This window comes from Mustela putorius, unplaced genomic scaffold, assembly GCF_011764305.1.
Source record: "Mustela putorius furo isolate JIRA1106 unplaced genomic scaffold, ASM1176430v1.1 tig00000430_pilon_pilon_pilon, whole genome shotgun sequence".
Taxonomy (NCBI): domain Eukaryota; kingdom Metazoa; phylum Chordata; class Mammalia; order Carnivora; family Mustelidae; genus Mustela; species Mustela putorius.
The window spans coordinates 7,152,307-7,167,773 of NW_025421377.1; the positions used below are offsets into that span (position 1 = coordinate 7,152,307).

At 44.6% G+C, this 15,467-nt stretch overlaps 1 protein-coding gene across 4 annotated transcripts in view; it reads left to right on the forward strand.

The window, feature by feature from the left end:
* Positions 1–15,467, forward strand: part of KIT (KIT proto-oncogene, receptor tyrosine kinase) — an 86,654-nt gene that overhangs the window by 51,099 nt on the left and 20,088 nt on the right. For all 4 annotated transcript variants that reach the window (XM_045079768.1, XM_045079770.1, XM_045079769.1 and 1 more), the window contains exon 7: positions 2,485–2,600. In XM_045079768.1, the coding sequence (XP_044935703.1) occupies positions 2,485–2,600 (116 nt within the window). The remainder of the gene's footprint in view (positions 1–2,484; positions 2,601–15,467) is intronic.

The window sequence follows — 15,467 nt, forward strand, 5'->3', positions numbered from 1 at the left end:
AGGGTCATGGGATCCAGCCCGATGTTGGGCTGTCGGCTCTGCATGGAATCTGCTTCTCTCTTCTCTCTCCCTCTGTTACCCCGGCCCAAAGCTCACATGAGCATATTTTCTCTCTCTCTCTCTAAAAAAAAAACAAAAAACAAAAAACAAAACCAACAACAAAACCTAAAAAACCAACCAACAAACCCTAAACTAAAAGAAAACTAAGCCTCATTCAGTAGTTTTGGGCCAGGCAGGCAGTGAAGCCAAGTTCCGTCACATCACATTTCTCCCCCCCCTTTTTTTTTTAAAGATTTACTTATTTATGTATTTATTTAAAATATTTATTTATTTGAGATAGAGATAGAGCACAGGCAGGAAGGAGGGGGAGAAGCAGATTCCCCTCTGAGCAGGGAGCCCAATTTGGGGCTCCATCCCACCCAGTACCCTGGGATCGGGGCTTGAGCTGAAGGCAGCCACTTAACTGACTGAGCCACCCAGGTGCCCCTATTTATTTATTTGAGAGAGAGAGATTGAGAGCGCAGGGAGGGGCCGAGAGACACTTTGGCAGACTCCCTACCGAAGTCGGAGCCAATACGGGGCTCGATCTCACAACCCCGAGATGACCACTTACAACTTGGAAATCACCACCTGAGCTAAAGCCAAGAGTCAGACACTTAACTGCCTGTGCCACCCAGGGGCCCCCACACCTTTCATTTGATCCTCAAGACATTTTAATGAAAACAGTAGCAATCGTAAAATAGTAGAAAGTGAGATAAAAATAAATAAATTAAAATAATAAGAAAATTAAAAAGTAAAATCGTTCAAGTCGCTTACTCTACGTAGGCTGCAGGTGCTCTTGGCGGTGCTGTGCCGTTCTAAGAACCTTCCCTTATTTTAAGTCAATAATTTTAGTCTTCACAAACCCCATGGACAGGCGCTCTTTGATTTCTGTCATTTCTGGAGAAGAGGAAAGTGAGGCACAGTGAGTTACATAACTTGACCTGGCTCAGATGTCTAGATCTAGATGCCTAGATAGACTTCGTATTTTTTTCCAGTCAGGAGGTATGGGCTGTTAGGGCTGTGGGTGAGAGGTGACGCTGTCCCAGACCAAAGTTCAAGGGCCGGAGGGAGGAGGATGGATTTGGGAGGCGTCGGACTACCTCTTCAGTAAGACTCAGTGGTTACGGGGCTGGGAGAGAGAGGTAGGAGCTGAAGATGGCCTTCGGGTTCTGTGTCCGTCAGCCATGTTGGATGGTGAGGGGAATGCCGTTCAAGGAGGAAGAAGGGTTGTGGGGGCAAAGACCGTGAGTTTGGCTTAGGGTTTGTTAAATTGGAGGTTGTCTCGAGTGGAGACATTCAGGTAGGAGACATTCAGTTGGAAGTATCCCAGGTCAGGTTCCCTAGAAGCAGAGCAAAGGGATTCCGGGTCAAGGGCTTCATTAAGGGAGAGAGAGACGTGGCAGGCAGTAGGAGAGCAGGGCAGGGAGGGTAAAGTAAAGGAGGAAAGAAAGGATGGATGGGTGAGTGGCAGGCTGAGCGCAGGGGCCCTCTGGAGCAGGTCCCTTCCCACGGACAGGCACTCATCGGCTGTCGACCAGGATGGGCAGTCAACTTCAAAATGGGGTCGGGTGTCCCAGGGCAAGACTTGGGAGGAGGACGTTGCAGGTGTGAGTCATTATTAGCTGTACCCACGAGGCAGGAGACTGGGGGCATGACAATAGCTTTGCAGAGGCGGCGTAGGACCAAGAAGTCTGAACTAGAGGTAGAGATTGGAAAGTCGTGAGCAAACCGCAAGTAGTTCAGCCGGAGAGTAGCTTGCTCAGGGTGGGGCAGTGTGAGAGGAGAGGCCGACTAGGCCGCTGTGTGGCTCCAGCGGGTCAGGGGCTGCGTGGGGCTCTCCATCCCCCACCCGTGCCCATGTCCGTAACTCCCCTGGCACGCCTACGTGCTCCGTCTACGTGGCTGTAGCTGGTGTCCTTGCAGTGAAAGGGAAGCTCGAAGAGCAAATCCTGCAAAAGACACTGGGAAGAAGTAGTGGGGTGAAGGGGAACCAGGAGCTTATGGTCCTTGTGAGAGGGAAGCTGAGGGCCCCAGAGTTGACCTGGCTGCGAGGGTCCCACACCTCCACGTGGACACCTGCCGGCCTGGCCAGGTGCTCGGTGGTAAAGTGCAGCAGGACAGGTGAGTTCGGGACGCTGGTGAAGGACTGTGGGCAGAGAGGGACGTGGGCATGAGGACAACCAGGGAGGGGGAAAGAGGCTGAAGTCTCCACGAGGTTGCCTTCGGGCTGAGGAAGCCTCTCCCCACGCAGCCATTTGTCCCAAATTAAATGCAAGCGTCTGTGTCTGGATTTATTAATGTGGGTCTTGTTAATGCTGAGTGAAGTGAGTTCTGTTCATCCTCGAACAGGCATGTATTTCCAGAGAGAAACTGGAAAAGTCCCACACTCGAGGCACACCGTTCCCCGGGGATTGAGTTCTTCTCTTTTCTCTCCTTCCGTAGATACGTGAGTGAACTGCATCTCACCAGATTAAAAGGGAACGAAGGAGGCACTTACACATTTCAAGTGTCCAATGCCGATGTCAACTCTTCCGTGACTTTTAATGTTTATGTGAACAGTGAGTAAAGCGAATGGTTCCTTATCTTTTTATTTTTTATTATTTGAAGTCGTGGCGGGTGTTTGTAACAGCTGCAGAACCGAGCTCATTGTGTACTATGTAAATAACGTCTCATGATAATTTTGACCTTAACAAAGACCCCGTGGTTTGGTGGTTGGAAGAATGTGTGTGAGGACCAGTTCCTTGGCCTATATTTCACTGACCACACGACCTTGTGGAGGTCACTCGGATTCTGGGTGCCGCCTTTGAAGTAAACAGAGGAGCCATAGAAGTTAAAAATAACAGGCGTTTGCGGGAAAATGTATTATTATTGATTGTTGAAACAGGGAGCCAGAGGTTGAATAGGACCTGGTGGTGTTCATTGGGAGAGAGATGCTATCAGGCTCTGACATGATTTCTTTGTCACAGTGCTTTCTCTTTCGGGGTTGTGATATTATTTGTGTTTAGATTGTTCTCCCACTAGGATGAATGCAGTATCGATCAGGCTCGACAGGACCCTTCTGCAGAGCACGTGGGTACTGTGGGAGAGGGAGCAGGTGGTTTAGGGGGTAGCAGAGCTTGGGGCACGGAAACCCAAACGTCTAGGTTCTGCTCTGCTGCGCAACATTGTAGAGAAACATCTTTGCACAGAGATTGAGGCCGAGGGCGCATGCTCACCAGCAGGGACTCCTGCCCCGTGCAAAGCTGCTTCCTGGTTCTACCCTGGGGCCTATCTGCACATCCAGGGAAGGGAGCCGTGTCTGCCACACCACCCAGGGGACCAGGGGACAGGAGGCCTCCAAAGAGGCAGAATTCCAGAGGAGTGGTCGGCAAGATGACCATGGGAATTTGGATCCTGGGTGTGTGTTGGGGGGCTGAGGGTGAGGAGACAGTCTGGAACATTCCCTAGGGAGCAACTTAGAAACTCTGTTGAGCCCTTTGTGTGTGTTGGGCTGCAGGAGGGCCGTGGGAACAAAGGATGGGTGCCAGTTTTTTGTCCGCAAGGAGCTTACTGTGAAGTCCTTGTGCAAGTTACTTCCTTGATTGCAGCTCGGTAGTACAGGGTGGGGGAGAGAGATCAAACTACAAATGAAGACAGGAAAGTGATACTCAGGGCGGGTGTTTGATTGCCAATGTGAAGTCTTTTAACGGCACCCTTATTTCCAAGAACAAGGTGGTCTTAGGTGTTAGATAAAGAGGGTCACATATGTGGAACTAAACAAGTTTCTTCACTCCAGGCTTTGTCAGGATCCTTAATGTGCTTCCAAATCCCTGGAAGGGGGTTTGGGATGGGGTGCACAGCTCAAAGGGCTCTGAACACGGAACTTACCTTTTTTGAGGAAATCGTGTTAATTAACATCTCAGTTCCTCAGAACAGTGCTGATGATACGGCATCTCATTGGCCTGAATTTCAAATATCTCTAGATTAATTCAGATGTTAATCAGAGGCGCTTAGCATATTACACATGGGCCAAATTACCTGCTTCTGAAAAATCTCAATATTCAAGTAATTTAAGAGGCGATTACAGGTAAATCAATATCCTTACAAGCATCCTAAGCTTACTCTCCACATGAAACTGGATTTTTGGGTGCTCTAGTGTGGCGCTTATCCAACTGTAGTAAAGGGCCTTTTTAAAAAAATTTCTGATTTATTCTGGATCAGTACTTGCTACAAAATACAGTAAGAACCAATCCCTAGGAAGGTGAAGTGAGTAAAAACAGCAGACATACGCAACATCCAAATTAAATTTTTTTTTTTTTTTTTACTGTGAGATTCAGTAGCTAGAAAAATTACTCTGTCCAATTTCTCCCTGTAAATGCTTATTGCTGGTTGGTTGCACTCACCCCTCTTTGGACCAGTAACATCAGATCACGGCCACAGCCGGCTCCACAGACTTCACTTGGAGAAGCTCAGCAGTTGGAAATTTTATAAAATTAAGTGCCATTTGCATCTCTCTTTCCCTGGCTTCAAGGTCAAGGAAGCATGAAGCTCTTGTCTCTTTTCCTCCTCTTCCTGCTTCCATTTGCTAGTGTGATCTGCCGGTTGGCTGCGAGTCCCTGAACTTTGAAAGATGTCTCTAAAGTCACCGTTCTTTTTCTCTGGTGACAAAGTTGCAGCCGTTTTCCTTACCGGGCCAGTTTGCTATCCAGCAGGAGCAGCGTTGGTCACCTCTTTTCTCTTTTTTTTTTAAAGATTTTATTTATTTATTTGACAGAGAGAGAGACCACAAGCAGGCAGAGAGGCAGGCAGACTGAGCAGTGAGCCTGATGTGGGGCTCGATCCCAGGACTCTGAGATCATGACCTGAGCAGAAGGCAGAGGCTTAACCCACTGAGCCACCCAGGTGCCTCTTGGTCACCCCTTCTGGTGAACTCATGCCTGTTTGAAATGAGATGGGAACCAGCATTAAGCTTTTCAAATGATTTTTTTTACCCCCTGGATTTCCTGTTGGGGCAGAAGGCCTTTTGGTTATGCCGGGGCCTGGGTCTCAGACCCAGCAGTTGCTGAGCTCCTGTGGGTCACGCGGGGCACACAGGTAAGAGTGGTGAAGAGTCTCCCCACTTAGGGTAAGTTTTTCAGGAAGTCTTTCGTTGCTCTCAGTTTGTTACAAACACTAACTAACCAAAGGCACTTCTTCACTTACCAACCCATCGGATTTCTCGAGCTCCAAAGGCCTTGACAGGGGTGGTATTTTTGTGTGAAGCTTAAAAACATCTCCCTCTTGTGAAGTGTGTCCAATCGGTCTTTACAGATAAAGGTAGCTAATTACTTTGTTGATTTTTTTTTTTTTAATTGAAAGAGATTTTGGAATGGTAAAATCCAAAGTATTCAAAAACAGTTTTGAAACTTAAAATTGGAGCAGTTGTGTCCATTTTGGCATAATGTTTTAGCTGAGCCAAATGCCTCCGTAGATCTGCTGTGTGATTAATTCTGTAAATAAGCTTAGCCCCAAGGATGAAAGGAATTCGGCTGTGCAAAAATTAGAACTGATAAAAATCAGAATAATAAATGCATAATATTAGTGCAGAAATTCAGTGACTTTTATTCAGTGACATTGATGCATAATTGCTTAATAGATTCAGTGCTGAGAAATGCTTATGGAAATCCATGATTTTGAATGGTTGAATGTTTGATGGTTGAAAAAGTCATTTGTTTTAAAAACCCCACATGTAAATTTGAGTACACTGGGTGTGTGTGTGTGTGTGTGCGTGTGTTTTAATTGCTTATGTGGGAGGCTTTAAAAAATACCATATTCTGTGTTAGAGAAAAATATGTAGCATATTAAACTTGAAAATGTTTTAAGTCTGTTTTTACCTTCTCTAACCAAGCTATGATTTCCCTGGGTCTGTGCAGTTGGCTCTGTGGCCTTAAAGGTGATTTATAAAGGCCAGGAGCTGTATAACATGTTTGCTGTTTTTCAGCAGAACTTCCAGTGCAAAGTGATGGGAGGTTTTTTGATTTTGTTTAGAGGAATCAGAGAGAATGTGGGATGGCAGTGGAGGGGGGCAGAGGGAGAGGGAGAGGGAGAGGAAGAGAATCTAAAGCAGACTCCACATCCTGCGTGGAGCCCGACGTGGGGCTCAGTGATCTCACACCCCCAAGATCATGACCTGAGCTGAAATCAAGAGTTGGATGCTTCACTGACTGAGCCACTTAGACACCCCCCCCCCCTTTTTGGAAGGGGACATGGGGAATGGAGTTTTCATTAAAAAACAAAACCGTGAAAGCCAGTGATTCTTTGCATTGAATTTGCATTACTATTATCACTCTTGCCAGGCTTGTGGAAGATGTATACAGAAATCAGATTCTTAGCTCTAAAAAGAAGTTGGAGATCCTTGGTGAAAATGGCCATTTTCTTGCTTTGCAGAGCAGAATTGGGAGGAGAGTAGAATTCTGAAATCTGTACAAGCACCCAAAAGTGCCTTTTTTTTTCCTCTTAAATATATATTTAGCTATGATGACATAATATAAGCAAAGTGCTTTGCTAATAGGACCTAGTCTTTCCAAAATTCCTGGAGGTATTAGAAAAACCAGCACCACCAAGATTCTGTAGGTAGCCTGAGATACTCAGTTAGAAACCCATGGACTCCTTGCTTAACAATAACTGTCACACAGTAAGGTTTTTACTAGATCCAGGACAAATAAAAGGCAAAATGTACATTTTACTCTAAATGATACATGTGCTCTTTTCCCCTCTCCACCCAATATTTCTGGAATACATTTCAAATGTTTTAGTGGACTTTAATGTTAATCAGTAATGTACATATTTTACAAGTTTATTTTGGCATATAATTTCAGATAATCCCATGTGAATCGTGAAGGAATGTCCATAATTGTGGAAAGTATAATTAATAGGATAAAGCAGTTGTTTTTCAAACACCTGGAACAATTTTGAGAAGATCCAATAGACTTTTTTTTCAGCTCTTTTGGGGGACACTTGACAAAACTGAAAGATATTTGAAGTGTATACATGACGACTTTGATACATGTAAACATTTTGAAAGGAACCCCCTGCCCCCTCCCCCCGCCCCCGCCATCAAGTTAATTAACACATTTGTCACCTTCCATGTTTACCCTTTTTGGTTTTGGTTTTCTGGGTTTTTTTGGAAGGCGGGGTGTTTGGTGTGTTTTTTTGGTGGGAACCTTTAAGTTCTACTTTCTTAGCAAATTTCGGTTATATAATACGGTGTTACCAACTGGAGTTGGTACACCTACTTAGAACTTGTAGAAGACGGGTAAGTTCTAAGGAGCTAATGAATTACAATTACAATTCATTAGTAATGAATTACAATTCATTAGCTCCTTAGAACTTCCCCATCTTCTGCCTGTTCGAATTCCTTTAATGCTCATGCCTCTCCCGATTTCCCCTGTCCCTTAGGCCCTGGCAACCACTTTTTCTGCTCTTCTTTGATGAACTTGTTTAAGGGATACCACATAGTATTTGTCTTTCTGTGGGACTTATTTCACGTCACATAATGCCTTCGAGCTTCATCCATGTTGTCACAAATGGCAGGATTTCCTTGTTCTTCTTCTTCTTCTTCTTTTTTTTTTTTTTTTAAAGATTTTATTTATTTATTTATTTGAGAGAGAGAGAGAGAGAGAGAGAGAGCGAGCATGAGCAGGAGTAGGGAGGGACAGAAGAAGCAGGCCCCCCCGCTGAGCAGAGAGCCCGATGCGGGGCTCAATCCCAGGACCCTAGGATCATGATCTGAGCCGAAAGCAAATGCTTACCCAACTGAGCCACCCAGGCGCCCCTGATTTCCTTCTTTTTAAGGCGGAATAATATTCCAGTGTGTTTGTGTATGTGTGTGTCACATTCACTTTCTCTAGTCATCCATCGAAGGAAATTTAGGTGGTTTCCATACCTTGGCTGTCGTGAATAATACCGCAGTGAACATAGGAGCACAGGTCTCTCTTTGAGGTGATAGTTTTGTTTCCTTAGGATACATACCAAGAAGTGGGATTGACTGCTGGATCCTAGGGTAGTTCTATTTTTAATTTCTTAGGGAACCTCCATGCTCTTTTCCACATCACCTGTACCACTTTGCGTTCCCAGGACCAGTGCGTGAGGGTTCCTTCTTCTCCATACCCTTGTCCACATTTGTTCTTTTTCTTTTCTTTTCTTTCCTTTTTTTTTTTTTTTTTTTTTTTTTTTGGTAATAGACACGCTAACCGTGTGGGTGATAGCCCATTTTGGTCTTGCTTTCCCGGTAACCTTAAAATGCCTCTTTAAAACGTTATCTGTCACGTTTCCTGATCAGCATTATGAATCTAAAATTTGTGGTACATGGTCTCTCGGGGTCAGAAATAGGTCTCTCCTCGCTCTTAAAGGTCCACCCTTCAATGACAGAGCTGGCGTGTTGAGTCAGAGGACTGTGGTGCTCAGGTGTGGTTAACAGTGAAGACAGGTGGGACAAGCAAGATACCGAGAACCCGGGGCTTGCCTTCACTGTTGGGCTTACGCGGTAATGTTAACCTAGATTGGCCGTCCAAAATGACTGCTGAATTGCACCAGATTAACCCTCAAAGTCACTGACTCTACTTCAAAGTGTTCAAAGGGGGTTGAAACGATTTGAGGAAATGCTAAATAATGCATCATTTCTAAATCACCATATCATGTAATTAACATCCGGTCTGGTATGAGCAATTATTTATAGATCACACAGTGTGTACCCGCATCCGTCCAAGTGATAAGTCACCCAGAATGAGGTCTCTTGATGAGAAAGTTCTCTTGGACCGCATTTGCAAACTTTGGGCTGCCTTTTTACATTTTTGGCCATAGTTCAATCTAGGTGTGGGTGGTTAAGCTCTCGTTCTAAAGAGAAGCCACCCTGAAGGGTAACACCTTGCAAACAAAGGAGCACGTTTGCCGAAGGGGAGGGCGGACCTGTCAAGTTCGCTGAGTGGAGACAGGGCTGGGACTGTCTGCCAGCCAGCCCTCTAGGTCACATACCTGGCTGAAGGTCTCTGCGACCTTCACACAGGTTTAAATGGTAGTGCGGGGTGGCCCTCAAGGATTGCTCCAGTTGGGGACTCGGTCTGTGCCTTTCAGGATCGCCATGAGATGAGAGCGAGTTACTAGAACTTTGCCTCTTCAAGGGGAAGAATATTTTCTACCTTCTGTCTCCCTTTTTTTAGGGCTGATAGGACCTTCCAAATATTTGCATGTCCAAACCGTGTCCAAACCATGTTTTCATTAGAGCCTAAACATTTTAAGGCTTACGACTCACCCACTTGACTGTTGAGTTTTGCTTGAGAGGCTTTACTTTTCAGTGTTTTTTGTTGTTTTTTGTTGTTTTGCTTGAGCGGCTTTGCTTTTCAGTGTTTTTTGTTGTTGTTGTTTCTTCCTACAAGACGGATTCTATTATATCTACTCTGGGTTTTTTGTTTTTTTTTATTAAAGGAGAGAGGGAGAGTGCAAGCAGTGGGGAGGGATGGAGGGAGAGAAAGAGAGCCCCAAGAGGCTCCTCGCTCAGCCCAGAGTGGAGCCCCATGCAGGGCTTCGAGCCCACGACCCCAGGATCACGATCAGAGCTGAAATCAAGAGTTGGATGGTCAACCGAGTGAGCCACCCAGGCGCCCCCAAATTACTGGAATTCTTAAACATGAAATAAAATCAGTGCCGACGAGAACTCCTTTCTGATTTATTTACTTGCCTTGGAGAATTTGCTGTAAGGCTATCATAGTAACCAGAAAGGTAGCTTGGTTTGTGCAAACGTTTGAATACATGTGTTCTTCAAAGAATTTTTTCTTATTATAAAAATGTTAACGTGAGGGATAGGAAGTGGAAATAAGCAAGTTTTAATTATACCTCTTAAAGTATTTACATTTTATAGATTATTATTGCTAATAAAACCCTTACTGTATATGTTCTTCCTGAGCATTTAAAAAAATTTTTTTTTCAACAAAAATGAGGTCATATTGCTTTATTAGCTTGTGTTTTGGTGCTGAATGCATTGTGCACACCTTTCCATGACATGGAATGTTCTTTTGCAGCCTCCTTTTGGTATCTCATTGCATGGATTGTGCATAATTTTTCTTACCCCACATCTGGCACAGTTTTGAAACACTGTGGAGTACGGATTGGTTTGCAAATGATGTGACTGGGGTTTTAAAGAAGCCCGTCAGTTGCTTATTTAAGGTTTATAATTATCTTGTTTAATCTCAACTGAGCGACCTTGCCTAAGTGCCTGGCAGTAAATAAGGTTATCATCTGTCATTATCTTCCATGCTCCCATGTCTCAAACATATGTCACAGAAGATACACTGTGCTGGCTTTTGGGACAGTTCTAAATTAAGGAATAATAATTTTCAGATAGGCTCCGGGCGCCTGGGTCTTAAGCCGCTGCCTCGGCTCAGGTCATGATCTGCTAATCCCCATGCTCAAAAATGCTTCCTCCTCTCTGACTGTCTCTCTGCCTACTTGTGATCTCTCTCTGTCAAATAAATAAATAAAATCTTAAAAAAAAAAATTTAAAAAAAAAATTAAAAAAAAAAAATAGGCACTTGTCTTTTTACATTCATCTTTTTATAGGTAGTGTGTGTTCATTGGTGATACCTGACAGGATCTGAGCTCTGTTTTTATTCTCTATTACTGAATTTGAAATGGGTTTTTGTTGTTCAATTGCTTGGGAGTTACGAGTGTTGTTTTGATGTGACACTTTCATACCTCTTCCTCCTAATGAAGATGTCTGTGGCTACAAGAATTGCTGGAGACATTTGAGTGGGAAGAAAAAAGGGATCTCATGGCAGCCTACCTTTTTAAAGTAGAATTGGATTCTCTTACATTCTGAAGAACATTTAGGAAGTGTGTCGGTGTTCTTCTTCCTTCGTATCTCATGAGAAAAGGTGGTCTGGTCTTGCTAATAGGGGGATCTAGTAAAACACTGAACCTGTTTGACGACAGGTGACCTGTTTAGATGACCTTTGTTGGTGTGGTCTGGCCGATGTTTCACGTTTATGGCAGCAAAGCAGGAGAAGCAGGTTTAAGTTCTGTAACAGGTCAGCTTCTGCTAGGATTTGACCCTGAACTTGGGGCATCATTTTCTGAAAACAGTATGAGGACTTTCCTTTCTGTGAGTGGAACTTGGACAATTTGGAAGTTTCCTTTCCAGCGGAGCCAGATATGATTTTACATCAAATTAGCCTCCTTCGTGGATACGTGTGCACAGGTTCACCTATAATTTAATGTAAATTTAAATTAACCCAAGAAGAACTACAATTCTTCCAAGCGTTTTATGTCCATAACCCTTATACTGCACTTTTGAATTATGTCACAGAATGAATTCACTGCTTTTCCTGAGTAGAAAACGAGCATTTAACCCATGGCTGCCCTCCATGTTGTGTGTCCATATCCATTCTCCGCCTGTCTGGGTCACATACATCCATTCCGTGGTGCCCCCGGAAATCAAGCAGGGTGATTTTTTTTTTTTTTTTTTTATTTTTTTATTTATTTATTTATTTATTTATTTATTTGACAGAGACACAGAGAGAGAAGGAACACAAGCAGGGGGAGTGAGAGCGGGAGAAGCAGGCTTCCTGCTGAGCCAGGGAGCCCAGTGTAGGGCTTGATCCCAGGACCCTGGGATCATTACCTGAGCCAAAGGCAGAGGCTTAATGACTGAGCCACCCAGGCACCCAAGCATCGTGATTCTGGCTAGGAAGCTTTTCCGCCGGTAGTTGTTATCTCTTTACTGTTTTAACGTAATCTCAGGACTGGGGAGATCTTTAATGGCTCTATAGACAGAATAGTCCTGGGGCCAGATTCCGCCTGCAGCCAGGTTTTGAAGGGCGCATAAACTTAGACCTTTTTTGAATGGTTGAAAAAAGAAATCAGAGGATTTTTGTGAGACATGAAAATAAAATTCAAATGTCAGTGTCCATAAGTAAAGTTTATTGAACACAGCTGTGCACATTGGTTTGCATGTCTGGCTACATTTGTGGTATACAGTGGCACACTCGAATATGTGCAGGAGAGACCCTAGGCCCTAAGGCCCACAGAGCCTGAATTATTTACTGCTTCAGCCTTTACAAGAAAAGTTCGCTTACCCCTAGTTTAGAATATCACTTCATTAGGAGGGTGGGGTTTTTTGTTTGTTTGTTTGTTTGTTTTTAATGGTAAACACTCCTGTTAAAGACAGCTGGGTACAGGTGACTGTAGTTGAAGTTTTGTTTCAGTTGTTAAACAAACTTCTACCAAAGTGCCCATATGCCAGTTTCTGGCAATTTTTTTTTTCCCCCTTAAGGGAGGGAGAGAGAGGTGTCCGGGAATGGGAGAGGGAGAGGGAGAGAATCTTAAGTAGGCTTCTTGCTGCGGAGCTGAATCTCAGGGCCCTGAGATCATGACCTGAGCCGAAACCAAGAGCCCTTAACTGACTGATCCACCCAGGCGCCCCTCCCTGGCAATCTTTAAGACAAAAAAAAACAAACAAAAACCAAAAGCAATGTGTAAAAACAAAATACATTTTCAAAATATCTATTCTGGGGATTTTTTTTTTTAAGGATACTTTTATATAAGTAAAAGTCAACCTGCATTTTTTTTGTACACCTGTTGCAGCTGATTTAAGTTCCTTTATCGCAGCGGTGTTGCAGCAGGAGTTCGACCCAGGCCCGGATCATGACCAGTTGCTGCAAAGCATTGCTGTGCGTCCGTTAAACGCCAGCCGACCCACAGTTGTAAAAACAAAATGCATCCTCACAATCCCTCCTCGTTTAGTGTTTTATTGTTAGGAGACTGCAGTCTGTGTTCTTTGCTGATTGTATCGTGTGGGCAAGTGTGCATTTACGGCAGGAGCTGGTCGAGGTGGTCAGGGGCGCGAGGAGCTCCGCTCAGAAACGCTTTCCCTCTGTTGTTTGTGCCTCTCTTCCAACCCCCGCCCCAGCTCTCATTATCTGTGCTGTGTTCTTAAAAATTTGTTCTGTTCTTGCCTTCCGTATGGACCTGGTGGTGGTGAAAAGGAATATTTTTCAAGATCACATATCTTTGGGGGTAAATCGGCAAATGGTTAGGATTTTTAATTGCATGAGCCATAAATTCTCCGTGGAGTCATAAGCACTCTGAAATCAGCCTACGAGTTGATCAGTGTTGTTGGAGACACTGGAATGACTCAGGTCCACGATGCTTTGAAAGGAGAAAAGGCTATTTTCTTAATCTCCGTAGGAAATACATAACTCATGCACCTCTTAGGCTTATCTGAACCTCCAACTTGGGAGGAATTAGGGAATGTGTCATTTGGTATAGTGCTGATTGCAGAATATCTCCGAAACCACAGCTCAGATTTAACCTGGAGAATTGCAGAGTTATGTATCTTTAAAAGCAAAATGCATATTTAATGCCTTACATAGTGCATTGAGGCACTTACAAAATGCAGATGAGCCCAGATTTTCATTTTTAGGAATCAGATTTGTACCTAGCTCATTCTTTATGCATTAAACATTTTCATAGTGCAACTTGCCATGTAGAGCTGAAACTGTACTCATGTAATTTAGCCTTTTCAAAATGAGGTCTGTCATCACCAATGTTAGGGACATGGCTGGGATTAGGGTGAGGCGCCTGGGGTGTAAAATTTAAGGAGGTGCTCACTCACGGTGCCAGCCCTGTATTAGCAAGACCTTGAGAAGGGTGGGTGCCTTCTCAAATTCCACATCCTATGGGCTTCTCTTGCCTCACCCTTATCCCCTGCCCTGATTAGGGTCTTTTGTAAGTATGATAAAAAGGCACCTTGCTGGGTCAGATCCTCAGCATTCTGTATCTCTGGGATCTCTGGAATTGGGAGGCCGGGGGTGGGGGCAGGGATGTCTGTTTTAATTTTTTTTCTTAGTCCTTCGAAGGCACATTAAGGTTTAAAGACTTTCTGAGCTTGGTTGGCCAGGCTAAGGACCAACAGGACAGAAGCTGCTCTGCTAGCCTCGGGTTACAATTGGCCCGAGACAGTAGCTTAAAAACCTGCCCAGTTAACCAGCACTCGGGAACAAGTAGGCCAGCCGGACGGACTCGCCAGGCCTGGCCCTTGTGTAACTGCTACCAGGTGTCACGCTGGAAGGCTTGGATCTGGAGCATTTGTAGCCAGAGCGAAATGTAACTGATTATGTAATTTTGAGCTGGTCCAATTTTTTTAATTAAAAAATGTTTTATTGGTTCTTATTAGCTAGCTGCATGTTCATGGTAAAAAAAAAAAAAATTAGAAAATAAGTCAAAAGAATAAAATAGAAACTATCCATAACCCTGAGTGCCCAGGGGTAACCACTGTTAACATCTTAAGGTACCCCTTCAGCTTTTTTTTTTTTTCCCTTATTGAGTTCATATTTAATTCCACTCTGAAAAATCTGTTGTGTGGCATTAGGAGGGAATGTCAATATGAGGGAATTGGTCTTAGGACCTTGATCTATAACCCATCTATGTCCTATCCAGTTATCTTTGGCATCTCTGCGTTTGCCTACCCCTCTCCCCATTAATCTCAGTGTTTAAGCACAAGTCACACGGCCAGTAGACTTGTGGCAGTCTGATGGGCCCACTATTATAAAAAAGAGTGGCAATTGCGTCCCTACCCAGCAAAGTCCCCATCAGGCTCTTTTCCCAGGTCCTTTCTTGGGATTCTGATAGAATTCCTTCAACTCTGAGGATCTTGGTTCTTTGGAGGGGACTACATCGTTCAGACAGCTCTTACCCTGTTTCTGCCCCAGGTCAGACTCTACTCTGAGGTTCCAGTGGTAAGATGGGGTTCTTCCCTGGAAAACATAGAGTCTGATGGAGGAGGCAGACCAGGATGTTGTATAAGAGGGTCAGGTGCTCCAGCGTGCTGTGGGAATAAGGAGGGGAGACCGACCAACTTGGCTTTGGAGAATTGAGGATGGCTTGGAAGAGGAGATGACACTTGAGAAGAGTCACAGAGAGACCTGCCTTATGGCGCCTGCCGTCTTCAGCAAATAGCATTCTCCTAAAGTTCCACTGTTTTTTTGTGTTCTGTCCTACTTTTCAGCCCCATCACACAGTTGCCCATGATAATTAAATGAGACTTGCCAGATGGATGCTTTCGAAAGACGGTGGCTCGTCTTCTTGCTCTATTTGTGAAAGCTGGCATTGGATCCAAACTCTCAAGGATGCCCCTACCTTGAGATCGCTTTGCAGTGCCGCTCTTGTGTGTGTGTGTGTGTGAGCCAAATGGCCTGGCCGTCCGCAGGGCCAGGCTCCGTGACAGGTGGGTGTGCCACGCGTGTGGACTCTGCTTCCCGCCAAGCCATTTTGCCTGCAAGGAGATGAGGTGCTGAGAGACTGTTCTACAGTGCCCCCCTTGCTTTGTAGAAGTCAGCCCCTAGCCTCTGATCTGTCAGTCCTGCCTTCTCACCACCTCCGTTTTTCCTATCCGTTGCAACATGATTGAGGTCAGA